Genomic DNA, 22668 nt, shown 5'->3' on the forward strand with positions numbered 1-22668 from the left:
GTATTAAACTAAAACGGAGCATTTCCTGTCAGCTCAGATTGTATTTCCGCTTGTATAAACTGTAGTATGTGCTCGTGTGTTTCAGTGTTGGTGTATAGGCTGCTGCCGGAATATGCTTCATGAAACGCAGGTTTTCCTATCAATAAGATCTCTGAGCAGAGGACACATTTTTCATACTAAATATATTGGTTTCTTTATGTATTCACATTTTATTTGATATTAATGTAATCCAAAAGTAATCAGGTTACGTTCGGTTTCTTTTATATTAAAACTAGGTTACTGATTACTTTTCTTTTTAGAGGTAACTAGTAATTGTAACAAAGTATATTTTAAAGTAAGCTTCCCAATCCTGATGATAACAGTAATGGATGAATGCTACAGTTTGAGGTGATGGGAATGTGTTGCGATCCCTCAAACAGCTCCTGTGCCCTGTGAAGCCTATCAGGACACTGATTGGTCCTTTGTGTCCGCTCTGTGGTTTCCAAAGCTGACGGCCTCCTCTGGCGAGCAGTGGGACCCTGCCAGGACCCTTTCCCAGCCCCGCAGCACTTTGTGAGGCGCGACATGCTCATTTCAGAACGACAGACTCCGCTCCAGCCAATACACAAACACAAAAGACAGCTTCATTAGGATTCCAAGGAACTACAGAATCCCTCTTCAAGCCATAGTTATCAAGACAATTTAGCACGGTCGGGCCCCTCAACTGGAACCTCCAGGCCCTTTCCTGCACCTCAGGCCTCAGACAGTTTTCATCTCACAGAATGAAAGCAGCCCCTCCTCTGATGAAATCACTGCCTGTTTTTGGTGTTTTGAAAAAAATCAATTTGAGTTCTTAGCTTCTGCTAAAGCAAGTAGGATTTTCCAAGACAAACATAGGCGAGGCAAGTTTATTTATATAGCACCTTTCAACACAAGGCAATTCAAGGTGCTTTACAAACATGAAAGACATTCAGACAAAGGCATTTAAAAACAGTAAAAGATAATGCATGAATAAAAAGTTACAGTGCAGTTTAAGATATGAATAGTTCACACTGAAGTTCCACTTTACTGATGAACACAACGGCTCAGTTTCAATTAAAAGCCGATCACTAACTGAGCTGATGTTTTCTCTTTTTTCACATGTTTTCAGTTGCTGTGTTTCAAGAAAGATTTAGGAGTTTTTGGGTTGTTCCCTTTCCTGTACGGTGTTATATAAGTTTTAAAGCATGTTACTGTTCTGAGAGAGTTTCTCTCCCACACACTCCAAAAATGTGTCTCTTAATTTATAGGCGTGGCCTACAGAATAGTAAAGTTAACAAATGCTGTTTCAGTTTAACTTGAATTAGAAGCAAACTCATCATTTAGTTAAATGATGAGGTGTTCATTTACTTGAAAACATTTTAAAATAAAGAATGAAGGTAGCCTGAATTAGGACCAAAAAGTAAACCCAGGCAGTACTTGGATACTATTTTGATGTTAATCTTGAATCTATTGTTGCATTGTTATCTTGCTAGTAATCCCCATTGTTTACATTTTTATTTGAATTACCAGTAATCTGATTATGTATTTTTTCAAGTAACTCTAGGGTTTTACAGTTAAAAAAAACTTGTTTTGTTATGAGTTGAAATGGTGGAAGAAAGAACACATAAAAATATATATCCTTCAAACTAGAATGTGGGTGTATACTACATCCTGCTCCAGGAACATGATATTATATCTAACTTTTTTCTGCCAAAGTACTTGCTAAACAGTCACGAGTGAATACTCCTTTTGGGGTTCTGTCTCCTCCCTTCCTCTCCCATATAAACCCCACTCTCCTGCTCACAAACAGTCCCACTGCACACTTCCAAGACTCTAAATAAATCAAGGGTTATAATTCACACGCCAACTGACGCTACAGAGGTAAGCCACATTTGTTTTATTCATAACTTGTGTCAGCATTGTATTAAAGTATTTGTTTCTACTATGAACATCACTGAGTAATATTTAAATATTTGTAACATGATCAGGCAAATCGTCCCTGAAATGAGCCGTGTGCACATCTGGTGTTGTTTCAGGTGTTGGCAGCATGGCAGGCTTCATGTCTCTGATGTTCTGTGTGGCGGCTCTGACTGCAGGGACAGCGACTGCAGGTGAGAAACAACCTGACACTGACACACATGGAACATGCTCCTTCGGACTTTACATTGCATTTAGCTGACGCTTTTGTCCAGAGCGATGTGCGATAAGCCATAACTCAGAACAACAAGAAAAAGTGCTGACAAATGTAATTCAAACAAGCAATACATTGTAAGTGCTGCTGCATAAGTTACATTTTTAAGAGCAACTTTTCTTTAATTTTCTTTTTAATGGCCAAGGTACACGCTAAACAAGCTGTCTTTGTATATGTGTCATGTGATTTGCATTGCCAAAAAAATACATCTCATTCAGGACTTTTACTAATGTTCATTGTGTAATAAGTTAATAACATTGTCCTCATTGACTTGCCATTGTGTTGAGCTGGGATATGTGTGATGGATGAACCTGTTTCACTTGATGCTCTTCATGTCATGAATGCATCCCACAACTGTACCTGCAATAGTCAGTGCTGTTTTAACTTAATAGCTAACAAAATTGTTGGAGTTTTAATGTTACTGCCTCTAAGTGCTAAATAGGCAAAGTGAAAATAACATAAGTTTCCCTTTATGGTGCCTTTATTCCATCAACGTTATGCAAACTGCTCACTTTCTGCTAGGTTTTGTAGTTTTTGATTCATAAATTGGTGATTAAGGTGCACTATCCCCAAAAAATAATGATATATCCTGTAAACTCAAAAGTGAGGGATGTTGATATAATCATGTTTAAAACACAGTTTAGCCCTCCTGTTGTCTTCAGGTCAAATCTGACCGATTTACTACTTTCATCAATCATAACTTTTTTGTTTTACATTCGATTGCATTAAGGCTTTATGATATCCTTCACAGTAGACCTTTGAACATATACAATTGCTGACGACCACTTTCATTGCATTTTGGATGATTTAGTCAACTTTGTAACACCCATGGTGTTCCCGCTCAAAAATTACCGCCGTGTGAGAAACAAATCTTTTTTCGGACTAAAGGATGGCAGAAGACACTACACTACCCAGAATCCCCAGCTATTGTTTGGACTACACCATGTGCTCTGTTTGACAAACCCCGTGATAGTCCTCAAGCTCTGTGATTGGAGAGTGTGCTCCGAGGGTTACCGAGCCTCGAACAGCACTTGAAATGGGATGGAACCACGGCAGACTGTTCAAAACTGGATTTGAACGGGTCCACCGCGTAACCCCCTCCCCCACCCTGTCCCCAGAACTACACATGCTGGCTATTCTGTTTCGCAACATGTTCTCTATCTATGGCACGTCTCTACTGGGAGTTGCAGTTTTAAAAGACGCTTTCGTATTTCCCATAATAAGAAGTTGCCAGTATTAAACTGTGTACATCCCTGGAGGTTTAGGGGATAGGAAACACTTACATTTAAAACATATAATTAATAAATGGGTGAAAATTGCTTGTGCCCACAGTGGGCAGCATTAATATACACACATGCCAGCTAAGGTCAGAAGAGCTTTATTTAACAGCTGGTCTTATGTGTGTGACCCCTGTGATAACATTACATTACATTAATTGATAAGCCTGAAACATTCACGTGTCAAGGTTCAGAGGCACATTTTGCAAATATGGCAGGAGCCATCGATCAGTTTAAGATAAGATATACTTTATTGATCCCAAGTTGGAACATTTGCGTTACATCAGCATGTGTAACAGTTAAATATGTAGTGGTGTTTATTTGTAAATCATTTAGTATAATCACACAAATTCTGTGTTTTATATTCAACAATTCTGTGTTCTTTATTTATTGATTGTTCAAAACCTGACAAGGCCGGAGACGAAATATCTACATACATCTTATAAGAGTATAATACATTATGTATAATATCAGTTAAAATAAGTGCTTCAACATAGTTAACATTGCTGGAGGTATGCACACATATTGATAGATGTCTTGTAATGCACTGTTGAGGAACCTGCGACCCAAGTTTTTCATTCAGTGCAGAACTACACCATAGTTGTGTAGGCCTATATGATATGTCAATAAACCTTAGAAAATCTTGAAATCTTGAAAGGGATGTGCAAAATAGTCATTATATACAGTCTTTAATTAACTATTAGTAGAGAATAACGAGTAATGAATATACTTTATAGGGATCCTATTAATATCTAATAATAAAAATAATGAAATTCAATAACATGCTTAACCACTAGGTGTCCCTTTATATCAGCTGTGCACCTTTATGGTGTAAATACAGCCTATCTACCAATTGGATCAAATATAAAAGTCAGCCGAATTAGTGTTGATACTGCAAGGAGACGTATTGTGTGAAAAGAAATGTAAGATGTTGTTTAATGGCTGATATATTTATGATCCACGTCACGTTTTCAGTTCCTCATGTTTGTCTAGAAGTCTTCTCATCAGGGCTCTATAAATACAGAACTACGGCAGATATGTAATATGTAATGCAGCCGAACCGTGTATTACAATGCCGTTATGTGATGACTTTCAAAGAGAAAAGCAAGCACACTCGGAATAAAGTATTATTATTTTTTTAAATGTTTTCGGTCTGTTTCCGGTATTTGTTAATGACGATGTGCTGGAATTGCACAGGGGAAAATAACGTAGGCTATCAATTTCCTGAAGTAAACTTCGTAATAACTAGCAAACTAAAGATCGTGTATATCCACTGCACACATAATCTGAAATAACAACTCATATTTCTCGCATCAAATGACATCAAAACGCATTTTAATGGCCAAACTAACTTTAAAATAGGCCTTTTATACCGAGAATAAAACGAAGTTCGGCCATGTTTTTTTTTCTGCAGGGAGAAATTTGAAGATCAAGTGATGTCAAACAGAGCACATGGTGTAGTCCAAACGATAGCTGGGGATTCTGGGTACTGTAGTGTCTTCTGCCATCCGTTACTCCGAAAAAATATTTGTTTCTCCGAATCGAAGGGAAAAAATACAAAAGCATTGCACACAATTTAAACCAATCAATGTTGTGTAATTAACAAGGATAATCTGGTATTTCTTTGTCGATGAGTAGTGCAGATATCACTGTAAAATTAATCGACAGTAAGGGGAATACTTACTTCCGGGTGTACAATTCTCCGTTATCCAATGAGAATGGACGCTCACATTGCCTTTAAGGGCAGTCGACACAAACGAATGCCGTGCTTCCATGAGCGTCCAAAGAATCATATGGACATCCCGGAAAGCTGAAAATGGACGCTAAGGGCCCCCCCCCTTGCGTTGAAAATGGACTCTAAGGCCCCCCCCCTTGCGTTGGAAAAAGCCGACACAGGGGACTTGACATAACGTCAACATAGGCCGACCTGGGAGTGAGGATGTGTTGCCAGAGCAGCCATGGCTCTGCTCCCTGTCCACAGAACTAACCCGGCCCGGTGCCAGCGGGCTCTGGCTGGGTCACGCTCCCGAAGTGATTCCTCACATTTGACTCCCTGCCCGCTGACCCTGCTGGAGTCGAATCAAAGCAGAGCGGGGCAGCATCCCATTTCTCACCAGTGGAGGGGCTACGTCCTAGCTGTGGTCCAGAAAGCACTGAGATCAATCAGTTAACCATGTGGGACGGAGACTCTGCAGGCGGAGAACTGACAGCCATCTCCGCACATCACGGTCCTGCCATCTTCCCCAGAGGAGGGTGATGGGGTGTCATGAGCTCTAAATGACACAACCAGGCTCCTCTTTTGTCATGGCACGCAATTATGAGGAACTTGCACCCCTGGCACCTCCGTTTTCCCCCCCACCCTCCTTCCACGGACCCTGGCAGGGCATGTTAGGGCACTCTGGACACGCTGGGAATGCCATTGGTCACAGTTACAGCTAAAAGAAAAACAACTCTGAGAGTCTTGGGGAATGTCAGGGGATGGGGTTCATCTTCTGCTTGGATTACATGGGGGTTGGGGGGGGGTTCTGGAGCAACAGCCCAACTTTGATCCCCCATTGGAGGCCCAGTCACCCCCCCTCGCTCTGTACCTCACTATGGAGCCCCTTTCTCCAGGTCTCCTGAAAAACAACAGACCAAAAGACTGTCTTTGTCCTGCACTGGCTGTTTGGCTTATTTATGACTGTGGCTGAGAGAAAAACACATGAAGGGGACTCAAAGCAACAATATGCTTCATTAGGCTTTCAGAGGCTGCTCCCCTAAACCCCTAATAAGCCAAGGAACAGGCTTAGTCTAAATCTTCTCATCTTTGTGCTGCTGCTCATGCTTAATTATATCGACTTGCTTCTTTACAGATAATTGATTGTGATGCTTGTTTTTGTTTTCCATTCTAGATGCCAAGGAGTTATCCATCACCACTATAAAGGTATTCTTTCTTTGTGCCACTCTCTGCTTGAGAATGCCAAAGTGGCAGAGCCATCTGTGAAACATAAATGTAATTACTAAGAGTCATTCTGGTTCACTAAAAAAGGTTTATAATTTGGTAGTTTGGTCATCATTTCTCTTACTTGAACTATACAATTGTACTGGCAAAGTTTAGAGAAAGCAAAGGGGTGTAGATCCCTGAGGTGAAGGAACATGATCAGTCAGAACATCAGACAGGATGTTACCGGGCTTTATATAAGCCGATTCTATTTATTTTGTTATCATGAGAGTTTTAGCTTCTGATATATACTTTGTGTGCATGTAAATGATCCCTACTTTTAGGTGGTTGGTTGTGCAAATAAGTGTTTTTGCATTTGCAAGAAAAGCTTCAGTATATCAGGAGCAGAACGGACAGTAGAGAAGTATTGTATGGAAGTCTATAAGAACATCAACCTTCCTCTCACTTGATTTATTACCTAAGTAAATATTTTCCTAATGACATAATTGTCTTAATTGCTAGTTTCAAGTCTTCTTCAATACATCATCATGTTCATTTGTAAATGATGGTTCTATTTAGAGTAAAATGGACAATAAAGTTTACACTTTAGGGCGGGGCTACCTTGTGATTGACAGGTTGCTACCACTGCATTGTCCGCTCTGGCTCTTATCCAAGTTTTCTTCTTAAAACTTCAACCCTTTCACAGTTTGTTTTCAATTCTTGAAAGGTCTTTTTCAATGACAGGAGAGAAACCAGCATGTGTTTATAATGGCCAGCAGGGGGCACTGCAAATATTTATACAAGAAAAACAACCTACTTCTCACTGGTTTTATTTCCTCACGAAATATTTTTATAATGCAATTGTTGGCTCAATTACTGGTTCCATGTCTTTTTTTAATACAGCATCATGTTCCTATTTAGAGGGAAATTGATGATAGAGCAGCAACTAGTAGGCAACTATTTTGGTTGCCTATAAATGTCGTTCAGCGTTCAGTTGATATGAGCTCCAAAAGAACTTGATGGAGACGGCACAAACCCAAGATAACAATGACTACAATCCTCAACTCAAGGCTTTAAAACCGTAGCAAAAGTGGTAACAGGGACAACGTCCACTTCCCATCCCAGCTTCTTGTCTATAATAAATGGGGTCAAAAAACTAGTATAGTTAACATATAGTCACTCTTCCTTTTCCAACTTTCCCTAACTGTACCTATAAAAGTTCTTTACAGTTTTTCTGTTCATTCAGGGATTATAACATTTGAGTGCCCTCACTTTCAGCCCTATCCCTGAATAGAGTGGATTATTATCAGGATGAACTGTTGGATTAGACAGATGGTCTGACTGCTCCTGTTTTTACCTCGGCTGACATTGTTGTATCAAAGTCACGTGTTTCCAGATCTCCAAAAGGGACCTTGATGAGTACAAAGTAATCATAACTGATATAAATGATAATGACAAATAGGTACAATATGTTTTATGCAAAAAATATTCCATTTTAATGATCCCTCCCATCTTGATATATCCCCACATTTAAAACAATGCACAAGGAAGGAAATCACAAACATTCTAAAATCATAAGATTATCCAAAAGATAACCAATATATTGATTTAATCTTTTAAAAAGATATCCTCGTCATCTTTAAAGGATGGTGTTGCCTTAACTGTTGCTGCGTCTAGCTCCCCCTCAATGTATACTCCATGAGGAAATCATTTGTTTGTTCTGTTCTCCTCAGCAAGATCCGTACATCATGAGCAAAGGCCCCGAGCTGGAGGGATACTGCATCGACCTGATCTCTGAGCTCTCCAAGAGGCTGGGCTTCAGCTACAAGCTGCAGCTGGTGAAGGACAACCGCTACGGAGCCATGGACGCCAGCGGGAAGTGGAACGGGATGATCGGGGAGGTCATCAGAGGGGTGGGTCACAGTGCTGGCTCTGCTTAAAGTATAGCAGCACAATTAGTGCTGCGTACCTGGACTCACATTCAGGTTCAGGTCCGGACTCAAGTCCAGAGGTTCAGGTCCGGACTTATAAGTCCGGACCTGAACCCATGGCTTGTGTCAAGTTGTGTGAGTAACTAAAGTGAACTTATTGTGAGCTAATTATCAATTGAAAATTAACTCATAATCAACTCAAATTAAAACTTATCAGGTTTATTATGCTCCCTTCCAACTTGTGTCTACATTTCTCTACAAAGTACAAATGTAAAAAAAACACTTTTTGCCACTTAGTCTACAAATGACTTATGACAGCAACTACAGTTTGTTGTTTGTTTGTTTGTTTATTTTATTTAAAGGACAGTGCACATTAATTCACATTGCTGTAAATGAGCCAGTATTAGCCAGCAGGCTAATTTTCAACTGTTGTCCTTGGCAAGATGTTAACTGACCACAACAAGACTAGAAAATAAAAACATAATTAAATAGAGTACAGCAGACAACATCAGTACAAGAATAAATAAATAGCAGTACAACAATAAATAGGAACAGTAGTACAACAATAGAGAGGAACAAACAAACATGCAAACAGATGAAATATCATCATACCTTGATTCAGTTAAAAGTGTTCACATTTTTGATTGTTTAAAAGCCAGTTCTTATGATTGTGGTTAAATGTATGATATGAGGTGTTATTCCTGATCTGTATTGGTATTGTGTTCCAGAGTGTAGATGCCCTCACAGAGAAACAGTGTTTGCCAAAGGAACTGGACCTAAGAGGGACTACACAGTCCCCTCTTAGGGCAGACCTTGTGGTTCTACTGTTTGAATTTTTCTGTTGTATAAAAGTGAGTGGTGGGGGTGCCTTGCCGTTTAGAATTTTAAAAATGAGACATGCATCAGTGTGTTTTAATATATTTTCCCAGCTGAGCAGGTTATGTTTGTCCAGGATTTTGCAATGGTGGTATAGCTTTGGTTTTTTGTCAAAAATTTGAGAGCTTGCTTGTAAAGTGACAGGATAGGCCTTAATGTTGTGCTATTCGCCTGGGTCCAGCAGTGAAGTTTGAACTACTACAAAGTTCAAACATTTATTTCATTTACCAAACTAAAGTAACCAAACAGTCCCTGAGCTGACTGAGCCTAAATCCCTAAAACATTGCTGAAAGGTAGAGTGTAAAGTAGACTATACGCATTACACACCTACTATACAGTATAGGCTACACTGTAGTGACTGTACAGTCAGAGTGTACTGTACTGTCTGTACACCATGTATTTTATACAACTCTACATGTGTACATTATACAGTACATACTACATACATAGTGATGTACATACATACTGTTAGAAATTAAAATCAATGTTGATATGGTGTAATTTTGAATTAAATACACTATTTAATTTAAGTTTTATTCTGAAAAAACCGGAAGTTCACACTATTAACTTAGGCAAGGCAAGGCAAGGCAAAGCAAGGCAAGGCAAGGCAAGGAAAGGCAAGGCAAGTTTATTTATATAGCACCTTTCAGCACCAGGCAATTCAAGGTGCTTTACAAAAATGAAAGATATTCAGATAAAGGCATTTAAAAACAGTAAAAGATAATAAAAGAAACATTAAAACAAAAACAAAAACTGAAAGACATTAAGAAAAAATACATGGACAAAAGTTACTAAGATATGAATAGTTCAATTAAAAGCAGCGACAAAAAGAAAAGTCTTCAGCCTGGATTTAAAAGTAGTCAGAGTTGCAGCGGACCTGCAGGTTTCTGGGAGTTTGTTCCAGATATTTGGAGCATAATAACTGAACGCTGCTTTACCATGTTTAGTTCTGACTCTGGGGACAGAAAGCTGACCAGTCCCTGAAGACCTGAGAGATCTGGATGGTTCATAATTTAGCAGGAGGTCAGAAATGTAATTTGGGCCTAAACCATTCAGTGCTTTATAAACCAGCAGCAGTATTTTGAAATCTATTCTTTGACACACAGGAAGCCAGTGTAAAGACTTCAGAACAGGAGTGATGCGATCCACTTTCTTAGTGTTAGTGAGGACTCGAGCAGTGGCGTTCTGAATCAGCTGCAGCTTTCTAATAGATTTTTTAGTGAGACCTGTGAAGACACCATTGCAGTAGTCGAGTCTACTGAAGATAAAAGCATGGACAAGTTTTTCCAAATCCTGCTGTGACATTTTCTTTAGTAACTGTTTTAATGTGACTATTGAAACTCAGGTCAGAGTCCATGACTACACCTAGATTTCTGGCTTTATCTGTTGTTTTGAACATTGCAGGCTGAAGCTCAGCGCTCACTTTTATACGTTCTGACTTTGCTCCAAAAACCATTACCTCAGTCTTATATTTGTTTAATTGGAGAAAGTTCTGACACATCCAGTCATTGATTTGTTTAATGCACTTACTCAGTGTTTGAATTGGGGCATAGTCTCCTGCTGAAATGGTTACGTAAATGTGTGTGTCATCTGCATAGCTATGGTAACTTATTTTGTTGTTTTTCATTATCTGAGCCAGTGGTAGCATGTAGATGTTAAAGAGAAGAGGCCCCAAGATGGAGCCTTGAGGAACCCCACATGTCATATTTGTCAACTCAGATGTGTATGTACCTATAGAAACAAAGTTGTTTCTGTCCTTTAGGTAGGATTCAAACCAATTTAGAACTGTTTCCGAAAGTCCCACCCAGTTTTATAGTCGGTCTAGTAATATGTTGTGGTCAACAGTGTCAAATGCAGCACTGAGATCTAATAATACTAACACTGAAGTTCTGCCACTGTCTGTGTTTAAGTGGATGTCATTAAAGACCTTTACAAGAGCAGTCTCAGTGCTGTGGTTTGGACGAAAGCCTGACTGGAACACATCAAAACAGTCATTTAAATGCAAGAAATTACTCAACTGTTGAAAAACCACTTTTTCAATGATCTTACCTAGAAATGGGAGGTTTGATATGGGCCTGTAATTGTTCATTACTGAAGCATCTAGATTATTCTTTTTTAAGAGCGGTTTAATGACTGCAGTTTTCAGGGCCTGTGGAAAAATACCTGAGTGAAGAGATTTGTTTACTATATGAAGTAGATCTGATGCCATGCAAGGCAAAACATCTTTGAAAAATCCTGTTAGAATAATATCAAGGCAGCAGGAGGAGGATTTCAGAAGTTGTATAATCTCCTCTAGGTTTTTATCATTAATCTGATGGAATTATGTCATGGTGCTTGAATTGTTATTAGGTGGACACAGAGACAACACATTTGCTGTTCCTGATGCAGAGGCACTGACTGCTTGTCTGATTTTCTGAATTTTGTCAGTGAAAAAGGAGGCAAAATCATTGCACGCCCTGGTGGATAGAAATTCAGAGGCTACTGACACTGGGGGGTTAGTTAGTCTGTCGACGGTAGCAAACAAGGCACGTGCGTTGTTTTAGTTTGTGGTAATGATGTTAGAAAAGAACGATTGTCGTGCGTTTTTCAATTCCAAATTATAAAGGCCAATTCTCTCTTTATAGATTTCAAAGTGAACCTGGAGATTTGTTTTTCGCCACCTGCGTTCAGCTTTTCGACATTCTCTTTTTTCTGTTTTCACGGTCATGGCCTTTCTCCATGGAGATATTTTCTTCCAAATCACTTCCCTTACCTTAGTTGGAGCAATGGCATCTATAACATGTTTAATTTTTGAATTAAAATGATCTACTAGCTCATTTACTGAGATGTTAGCAGGGGCAAGTGTGGAAGAAAAATTCTGAGTAAACATTTCCCTAGTATTTTCAGTTAAATATCGCTTTGTGGTTATCTCTTTTTGAAAAATTTTGTGAACAGAAATAGAGCACACAGGAATCGATCAGAAGAGTGCAACTCAGTCACCACAGCACCTATAGAGTGATATTCAGACCCTGTTGATATAATGTAAGAAAGTCCAGAGTGTGCCCCTTATTGTGCGTGGGCTCCGTCACATGCTGAGTCAGTCCATAGCTATCAAGAACACAAAATAGTTATTTTGCCCCTCTGTCCTGGGGGTTGTCAACATGGATGTTAAAATCACCAACAATGACTAGACGGTCAAAGTCAATACACACTATAGACAGCAGTTCAGTAAAGTCATCAAAAAAGCTTGCACAGTATTTGGGTGGTCTATAGATATTTAGGAACAAAGCTCGAGAGGAGCATTTCAGCTGAAGGGCCACATATTCAAAAGAATCAAAGTTTCCATACGATGTCTTCCTGCATTGAAGGGAATCATTGAACAGAATAGCAACTCCACCCCCTTTCTTATGCATTCTTTCCTGACTCATAAAACTAAAGTTGGGAGGGGTTGATTCAATAAGAACAGCTGCACTGTTATTTTGTTCAATCCAAGTTTCTGTTAAAAACATAAAATCGAGATTGTGCTCAGTGATAAAATCATTGATTACAAATGTTTTTCCTGCCAAAGACCTGACATTTAATAAAGCTAGTTTAAGTTCGTTAAACACACTATCAGTCAGGTTTTTTGTAACAAGCTGTGGCTGACATGGAATCACTGCTAAATTAGATAAACTCACACAAACGTTTGAGCACTTCCTGTATCTAAGATGATTCACCGCTCTTAATCTATTACCTATCAACACAGATATCGGCAAAGCTATAGGCAGGCAGGGCCCCGGCATGTCCTGGAAAGAGTTGATAGTGCCATACGCCCTTGAGCCTGGACCCATCACATATCAGTAAGAGTTTGTTGCGTTTTGTACACACACATCCTTATCAGGAGACGGGGGAGATGGTGCGGGGGTAAAGGACATGCTGCCAGGGGGGGGAGGTGGTTGACGTAGGCGCGGTGATGAAGACTGCGGTGATTTTGGTGGGCGTCGTTGAGGAGCGGGGGTAAAGGACATGCTGCCAGCCCTGCGTATCGCCTTTGTTTGGTCTTTGAAATCCAGGAAGGAATCGGTGCCAGCCCTCTGTATCTCCTTCATGTGTTCAACGATCTCCAGGATGGTGGACGAGGGTGAAAGGGTGAACGGAGTATCCTCAAAGGGGGGTGACGTGCGGTGGGGACTCCTCCGTGTGTGTGGAGACTCCTCCGTGTGTGTGGAGACTCCTCCGTGTGTCTCATATGTCTCACATAATCAGAACATTCCTCAGGCGGGTGCAGTGATAATTCTTCAGGGTTTTCTGAGCGATGTGTTGCGTCTTTCTCCTGTTTTGATTCCTCTTGCCGCTTGTCCCTGGCAGAGGGAACAGATTGATGACACAGGCAGTTGAATATGTTAGAGATAAACAATTTTACTCCTGACTTGTTCAGGCAAACTCCATTTGCCTTGAAAAGATGTCTGCGGTCCCAGAAAAAGTTAAAATTGTCAATAAAATGAACAGCATGGTCAGTACAGACAGTTGAAAGCCAGGTGTTCAGTGCAAACAATCTGCTGAATCTCTCCACTCCTCTTCTGACTGGCGGTAGAGGGCCACTGATGAACACCTCTGCATTTAGAGAGCTGGCAGTTTCCAACAGACATTTAAAGTCTTTGTTCAGCACTTCTGACTCTTGTTTCACAACATCATTTGTTCCAATGTGCAGTACCACATTCTTCACAGTCTGATGTTCAGCCCCAATATGCAGAATCTTCTCAGCCAAGTCAGAGATCACATCCTTGGGAAAACAGAGTACTTTGGTGTTGTTCTTACTACACAGACCTTTTACATCTCTTACAGCAGAGTCACCCACAATCAGAGTTTCAGGCCCAGTCGTTAGCTTTGCCTCTAGCCTTTTACTTTTGGAGTAGCTATTGGTCCTTACCCTGCTGTGTGAAGAGGACGGGTTATCCAGGTCATCAGAAAGAGATCTCCGGTTCTCGGTCAGCGGAGCGTATCTGTTCTGGATTGGCACACTTGGTGGTTTAGGAGGATTGTTTGTAGTTCTCCCTTTAGCAGCTGTCCACGGCTGTTTCCTAGTATGAATATGGGTTGAAGAGGCGCTCTTCCTGGGTGATAACAATGCAGGCCAGCCGGTCGCATCACAGATTTCAGAGCGCTGGGCTCTGCCTGTTATCCGTCCTCCCAAATCCCATGAGAATGATTTACTCTTCGGCCTTGCACCCAGAGAGTCCCAGGGAGGACTACCACTTGTAGATTTATTACCCAGTACACAGCCCTCCTGTTCCTTGGAATCCTTGTAGCTCCTAACTAGCTGTGAGTTAGCATACCCTTTTTCATTATTTTGCAACACTGTTAAAGTGGTGTCATTCCCACGACATAGTCCATTCACTTCCACGTTAACTTCCAACCGTTGCATTTTCATTTCCAACACAGCCATCTTCTGTAGAAGTTTGTGGAAGTCATCTGTGGAGAACGGAGGCATTTTGCTACCAACTAGCTTAAGCTAAATAGCATGCAGTAGCCTACCAGGCTTTAGCTGTTGCTAGGCCACGCTACTGTAAGACTGAGGTCGTCGTAAAAATGTTGAAATATGGCTGAAATCCTCCGTCTATTTACGAAGATGAACTGTCCCAGTGATAAGTTAATGTCCAGGAGCCGCTGCTCGAAGTTTTCAGACAATAAGAATAGGAAAATCAGCATAAAAAGTAACCAGAGGCAAGAGCAAGCAGACAAGCGTCTGCACTGTATCAGCAGAGAGATAAGAGCCTTAATACTTAACTTAATACATTTATTCTGAAAATTCTTCACTTCCGGTTAGCATTAGCATGTGGCGAAATGCTACGTTTTCAAACCGTGAATCGAAGGTGAAATGACATGTGATGTTGTACACTGAGCACACTGGGATTAGCACTCATTTATTGACGCTGAATAGCGTTTATCAGGGAATGTTTAAATAACCACAGACACCAGAATATACGTAAGTGCTAGTTTTTTTGCGAGTCGAAGTACCGGTTCCCGACGTTCCGGTTTTAACCGGACTTGAACCGAAACTTTTTACAAGTCCAGTACCGGTTCGGCGTACCGGTACGCAGCACTAAGCACAATCCTGTTGGAGCATAAACTACACTTTGTAATGTGTGTTTTAGCTTACCCAAAATATTCATAATGGTACATGTGGGGAGCTCATATAAATGAAACAGCATGGATATTTAATTGAGTATATCTTTGTGTATGTATAAGCTTTTACAGAAGCTCTTAATTGCTTTAAATGTGGCATCCCAAACTGGTGCAATCAGTACAACCTGATCTAAACACCCGAAGTTTTCAAGAATATATGAATTAATTCAACTTTACCAATCCCATTGTCAAATATATACAGTATTTGGCTTGCAAGTGGTCAATTGAAATGGTTATCAAACATAAACGATATGGTTATTCGAAACCTTGTGCCCCCCCCCCCCCCCCCCCCCCCATCAGGAGGCGGACCTGGCCGTGGCCTCGCTGACCCTCACGGCCACCAGGGAGCAGTTTGTGGACATGACCACCCCCTTCATGCAGACAGGCCTCAGCTTCCTCCTGCGCAGAGACAAGGCCTCTGAAGGGAGCAGCTTCAGCCTGCTGTCCCCCTTCTCCCCCAGCATGTGGGGGGGCATCCTCATCGCCTTCCTGTTGACAGGTTTCTGCATATTCCTGGTGGGCAGGTAAGTGCAAAATGTCCAAAGAAATTGTCATCAAACAATTTGATTCAGATTTGGGACTGAGACGCGTTGTGTTCAAGTGTGTATTGTATCCGAATATGAGGGTTCAAAGCTACTCTTTACAATGTAGGAGAAGTGCATGTTTGTGAAGCACGTTTCCACATCCCGATATACAAATCAGTGCTGGTTCTGAGGCCTTACCTTTTTGTCTGCAGGATCAGTCCCACAGAATGGGCGGAGCCAGAGACAGAGGAGCACAGCTTCACTCTGCTACACAGCTTCTGGTACCTCACCGGGGGTCTGACTCTGCAAGGTAAACTGCCCAGCAGGCGCACACACACACACACACACACACACACACACACACACACACACACACACACACACACACACACACACACACACACACACACACACACACACACACACACACACACACACACACACACACACACACACACACACACACACACACACACACACACACACACACACACACACACACACACACACACACACACACACACACACACACACACACACACACACACACACACACACACACACACACACACACACACACACACACACACACACACACACACACACACACACACACACACACACACACACACACACACACACACACACACACACACACACACTGCTGTCTCTCCTTCTGCAGGCTCTCTCAGAACGGTGGAGACCTTATGAATTCACAGTATGACAAAATGGCTTAGAAATGTAGCTTATATATTTAGGATTTACAGTACTGTAGTGTAGGATTATACCCAATAATTTAATATCTTTATTTACAGTCAAAATATTCAATAAAAATACATACATCTAAAGAGGAATTGGTACCCTACATCTTTGTTTAATACCTGAAATTGTACTCTTATTAACTCTTTGCATTAATGGAAATACAAATACAGTTATAAATTCAATGATGAACATTTTCAATGTTGTAAAGTTTTGGTAAACTTGATGCACCATGCATTACCATTACGTTTTACATTCTCAAAGATTGGTGGAAAGTGATTTTTTGAGAAGTATTTTACAAAGGGAATTTTGAGTCAGATCAGTCATATTTCAATAACATCACACGAAAACAACATCAACAACTCAATGTTGTGATCATTGTCAGTGAACCGTGTCTGTATTCGGTATCGAGCTTACATTTATATGAGTATAAGTGCTAGCTTTAAAAGGAGTTGGTTTCCTGCAGTCCTGTGCAGCGTCCTCACTTTCCTCTCTGTCCTCACTGTCCTCCAGGTGCTGGTCCTCACCCCAAGGCCCTGTCTGGACGTGTAGTCAGCGCCATCTGGTGGCTGTTTGCTGTTCTGCTTCTGGCCAGCTACTTTGGCAACTTCACCTCAAAGCTTCACTCCAGCAAACAACTCCCTGTCGAGAGTTTTGAAGACCTTTCCAACCAGAATGCCATCGATTATGGCACCGTCGAGGGTGGATCCTCCATGTCTTTCTTTAAGGCAAATTCGGCCGCTCTTAAATACAGTTCATAGTCATTACAGCTCATTCATACATGTGGTCTTGATTTAGTGCAGCCTTAGAATGCATTAAGGACAATGGTAAGATTAAAATGTTTTATTTTGTATTTTTTACTAGAATTCCAAGAACCCCGTATACCACCGTATCTACCAACACATGGAGCGTAAGAAGAGCTATGTGTCCAGCATGGAGGAGGGGATTCGTCGAGCCCAGGAGGGAAACTTTGCCTTCATTGGTGAAGCTGTGTCTTTGGATTTGGCAACGGCTCGCTATTGTGACCTTCACCGTTCACAGGAAGTCATCGCGATGAGAGCCTACAGCATCGCAGCACCTGAAGGTTGGTGGTCCTGAACTTTGGGGATGTCTTCGCGTCTGACAGGTTGTGTAGTTTGTTAAAACATTGATTACAACTTTTTTCTTAAAGGTCACCTATTTTCCAAAATGCACTTTTTGATGTCTTGTATACATAAATATGTGGCCCCGGTGTGTCAAAAAATACAACCCTCTCTTTTCCTCCTTACCACATGACATCTCTAAAAACGGGGGTTCAACAGAGCTGATCCAGATTTTCTGCCAACATAACGTAATATTGGAAATGTGGGCTGGCTTTACATTGAACTCTTGGCAACGTGCCGCCCACGCCCCAACCTATTGTCCCCTATATACAGTCGGTTAGCTGGATCCCCCAAATATAGCATAATAGGTGACCTTTAAACTGTGAATTTTAAAACTACACTCAACCTTGGTTCTTTTTCGAGTGTTCAAAGACTACTTCGACAAGCCAAGGACACATTCCTGTAGATAAACTAAACCGAAATGTCTTATGTCTGACATTTTTAGAATTCCTGAATCAAACTAAAACTGTAAAAGTAAAGGTAACAACTACATCTCCATGTCTTAAATTACACTACAGTCCACATACATTTGCGTGTGGCTGTTGTGGTTCGGACTGGACTACTTAGTGCCAACTATTAAAGCTTAAAGGAGACCTATCATGCTATATTTGAATAATATATTGTAGGGCCATAGCCTATATTTATACGTTTTCTTTTTCAAAATACCAAACAGATCATGCATTTTAGCCATGCCTCATTTCGCTCTATTTTGCTCTCCTCCACCCTGTCCTTGCAAGCGCTGCAGCTGGCCACGCCCCCCTGCAAAGGAGGGGGCCGAGTTACGAGTCATGTTTCCATGCTGTTACCATGCTGTTACCATGCCACGGCAACCTCTCATTCCCCTGATTGGTGGAGAGTTGGCCATATAGGCGGAGCTCCTCGTCACTGATACAGATTTGAAAATAGTCTGACGTCAATCTGTATCAGATCCATTGCAGCCCCGTTTTTAGAGATTTTGGGTATGGAGGAAAAGAGAGAGGGTTGTGTTTTCTGACACTTGGTGAGTTCCCTGACACACCGGGGACACATATTCATGTATAAAAGACGTACAAAGATGCATTTTGCATGATAGGTCCCCTTTAAGCATAGATAATATCGTACACAACAGTATTCTTACAACTTTGTGTGAGCATTTTGGAATTGTTGCTTTCTTGAGTTAATAAAAGCTATCATCCCAGTTTGGTGTGGAATACGACCTGAAATGCTGAATATAAACCCTTACCTCTACATTTTGGAACTCATCAATGCTCTTGTAGCTGAATGGTGTGCAGGTTTAGCATCTGATGTCAATCCTAAAGTTAATCAAGTTACAGAAGATTATCGCTGATCGTCTCTTTCTTAGATTACACCACCTCTCTTTCATGATCAGGTTCCCCGCTGGTCAAAAACCTATCCCTGGCTATTCTGGAGCTCAGTGAGTCTGGAGAGCTGACGTCTCTGCGGCACAAGTGGTGGGCCACCAGCTGTGTGGGGGCTGATGGGGCTGATGCCTCCGGGGCCCTGCAGCCACACGACCTCCAGGGCCTCTTTCTCTTCCTGGGCCTGGGCCTGGGTGTTGGGCTCCTGTTGGCCCTGCTGGAGCTTGTATCCAGGGCCCACAACCAAGCTAAGGATAGCAAGGTAGGGAAGAGTATCACAGAGTTACTGTAGGTGAGCCCATCTAGCACAATCAACACATATCACACATATATGGTGCCCAGCAAATACATTATTCTCACTTTGTTAGGGTCCCCTGACATAGCACCACCATGACATTTGCCCAGTACTAGGGGTTTGACCAAATCAGAGAATCATGACATCCCATCATGGGTTTTGGAGTAATGGTCCGTCAAACAAGAGCATGGCAACATGTGTAAAGGGCTTGGCACAGGTTAGCACGTTAGCATGCTTAACTAAGATAAGACATTGAATAACATTATAGCCTACCTGCAGAAAATCTGCACTAGCGTGCTAAACTAAGATGCAAAACATTGGAAACATCATACCTACCAAACATTAGCATATGAATATGCTCATTTAAAATGGAGAATAAGGTAAAATTCAGCCCTGCTAAATGTCAGCCCGTTAGCGTGCTAAAGTAAGTTGTAAAACATTGGAAAACATCATACAGTACCTGGTAAATATTAGCACGTTATCATGGAGAGCAATGGAAAACACCATACCTGTGCCCTGTACTACGAAGCCAGTTCAACAGACCCTGGATATGTTTGAGTTACCTGGCTTAACTAACCCTAACAAACGAGAACTCGCTAAGCGGTCCTAAGACGTTGGTTATCAACTCGGTAAATCAACCCATAATAATAGTCAGATTGCTCTGAAGATGGGAGGTGATATTCTATTAATTTTCATATTCACAGATTTTTGCCAGCCGTCTTTCCTGCATACAGCAGTTAAAACTGTATTTATTTTCTCCTGTAATATGACTTGATAGCTTTAAACTCCGCACACTGAGCTCTGGTTGGTCAGCAGGCGGTGCTTTCACTGAGTTTATCTCTTATCTGCAACATTTCAAAAATACTACTGCTGGTTTATAAAGCTTTGAATGGTTTATGCCCAAAATACGTTTCTGACCTCCTGCTAAATTATGAACCATCCAGATCTCAGGTCTTCAGGGACTGGTCAGCTTTCTGTCCCCAGAGTCAGAACTAAACATGGAGAAGCAGCGTTCAGTTATTATGCTCCAGATATCTGGAACAAACTCCCAGAAACCTGCAGGTCCGCTGCAACTCTGACTACTTTTAAATCCAGGCTGAAGACTTTTCTTTTTGTTGCTGCTTTTAATTGAACTATTCACATCTTAAACTGCACTGTAACTTTTATCCATGTATTTTTTATTTTAATGTTTATTTTATTATCTTTTCTTTTTAATGACTGATTTTAAATGCCATTTTCTTAATGTCTTTCGTTTTTTGTAAAGCACTTTGAATTGCCTTGTGTTGAAAGGTGCTATATAAATAAACTTGCCTTGCCTTTTGATCCGGGGTGACCATAGCGGGGCGACACTCAGACCGAACCCCTCCTTTGTTCCCAAGAAGCTAAGGAGTTCGTTCAGGTCGAGGGTTATACAGTTTAAGGGCTTTAATCTTCCATATTGGGGCCAGAGAGGCTAAATTACACCTCCTCTGCCCGGTTCGTGCGCTGGCATGTTATGTAGAGCGCACGGCTGCCTTTAGGCGCACTGAACAGCTGTTTGTGTGCTTTGGGGAGGGTGTGGCCGGTAAAGCTCTGTCCAAGAAACGCCTGACAGGATGGCTCTGCGAGTGCATTTCACATGCCTACGGACAGGCGGGGAGGGCGTTCCCCACTGGGGTCCGTGCACACTCTACACGGGGTATGGCTGTGAGTGTGGAGGACATATGCACGGCGGCGTCTTGGTCTATGCCAGGCCCCTTCGTAAGGTCTTATCTCTTGGACATGTCTGACTCCTTCTCATCGTCGGTGCTTGCTGGGGCAACACACGACTGGTGAGAGGGGGGGGGGGCTGTGGGTCAGTAGGTATCTGACCCCCCCCCCCCCCCCGGGACATAGTGCGCTTATGTTTTCCCATGGAACGTAGTATGCTGTAAACCCCGTACAGGACTGGAGGACTCTCCTTCCACACTATTTCCCATGCACACTCTACACGAGGTAAGCGTGTGTGATTGTGGGGACCAACAGCCGGTCAGGGGCAGTGTTATGGGTCGATGTTGTTGAACGACAGGGAGTTTATCCATCAGGGCTCCACCCACTGTACCCATAGAGTCCAGTAGAGGGCGGAGCCTGTGTGAAATATACCGGGGGTTACGTATTGTAACCCTGGTCATATAAGCACAGGCGGAGCACTCTACCTAGGGGCCCTGTCTTTCCTATGCCGCTCGCTGAAGAGGGTGTAGGATGACAGGCAGGAGACGTAGCCACCTTATGTACTGTGGGCCTGCGTGCGCATTCAGGTAGGCTCGTCCCGATTCGCCGGCTACGTTTATGCAACTCAGTATGTGAATGCTTGCATAGCATGGTTAAGGGTAGTACCCATAGAGTCCAGTAGAGGGCTCCGCCTGTGCTTATACACCCAGGGTTACAATATGTAAACCCCCGTTTTCTTTACCTTTCCTTCCACAGAAATCCTGCTGCTCGGTGCTGACATCAGAGCTTAACCGACGATTTGGCAGCAAGCGGGCGAGTGCAGACCAAGAAGATTCAGACAAGAACAAAGCTTAGAGGAAAAGTTGACATGTTAGTTTTTAATAAGATAGTCAGAGATGAGAAAAGTTGAGAGCCATTGTCCTGTTCCTTCGAAAAGACTACACTAGCTTTCTGTGTCTCCGTAGTATCAGCCCTGTGTTTTCAGTATGTCTCCTACTTTCTTAGTATAGCTTGTTGACCACATGGGACACATCCACTTGCAGCTACAGTGTACTAAGCAACAAAATAAGATACTTAGAGTTCAAAACTGCAAATATGTATCATTCTGGTTTATTTCAATGTTGATGCATGATATTAGATATCCAAATCCAATCCCCTTACTAATGTTTATATTTCTTGTTGAACTGAAATAGTTTTGTAACGATTTCTATTTGTATGTATATTCCAAATAAATCCCCAAATTTTCCCAGATTTTCTCTCATTTCAAAGTATACAATTCAACTTTATAGTTAATGGTGTTTGTTTTTGACTGCATTGTAACAGAACAAAACATTATACGACATGTAACATGAGACAAAAACAGAATAGAAGTCAACAGGAATACTGATAATAGTTTCCAGAAAAGTAGTAACACCCCCTGATTACAAGTGCACAAATAAATACTGGTATATACATAATGGATCAAATGACTGTATTTAAAATGTGACACTTTACCAACAGCTTTTTAGTATATTTAAGCTAATCGTTTTCTTTCACTTCCCTGAGTTTTACTTAATCAACCT

General features: G+C 41.6%; 1 protein-coding gene across 1 annotated transcript; it reads left to right on the plus strand.

Moving 5' to 3' along the window:
• The first annotated feature begins 1776 nt into the window (after nucleotides 1-1776).
• Nucleotides 1777-22352, plus strand: LOC117449079 (glutamate receptor U1). Its single transcript, XM_034086457.2, has 10 exons — nucleotides 1777-1881; nucleotides 2037-2111; nucleotides 6360-6391; nucleotides 8122-8301; nucleotides 15640-15863; nucleotides 16076-16173; nucleotides 17136-17350; nucleotides 17487-17706; nucleotides 19134-19384; nucleotides 21863-22352. Exons 2-10 carry the CDS (start codon nucleotides 2048-2050, stop codon nucleotides 21959-21961), a joined length of 1383 nt encoding a protein of 460 aa, XP_033942348.1. The 5' UTR covers nucleotides 1777-1881; nucleotides 2037-2047; the 3' UTR covers nucleotides 21962-22352.
• Nucleotides 22353-22668: the final 316 nt, after the last annotated feature.

Source organism: Pseudochaenichthys georgianus, chromosome 7 (assembly GCF_902827115.2).
Source record: "Pseudochaenichthys georgianus chromosome 7, fPseGeo1.2, whole genome shotgun sequence".
NCBI classification, from domain to species: Eukaryota; Metazoa; Chordata; class Actinopteri; order Perciformes; family Channichthyidae; genus Pseudochaenichthys; species Pseudochaenichthys georgianus.

What these genes read in the sequence shown, in the direction of transcription:
- LOC117449079 (XM_034086457.2), top strand. Translation starts at nt 2,048, where the DNA reads ATGGCAGGCTTCATGTCTCTGATGTTCTGTGTGGCGGCTCTGACTGCA. An exon ending in TATCCATCACCACTATAAAG is followed by an intron (nt 6,392 to 8,121) that starts GTATTCTTTCTT and finishes TGTTCTCCTCAG; the next exon opens with CAAGATCCGTACATCATGAG. An exon ending in CAGCATCGCAGCACCTGAAG is followed by an intron (nt 17,707 to 19,133) that starts GTTGGTGGTCCT and finishes TTTCATGATCAG; the next exon opens with GTTCCCCGCTGGTCAAAAAC.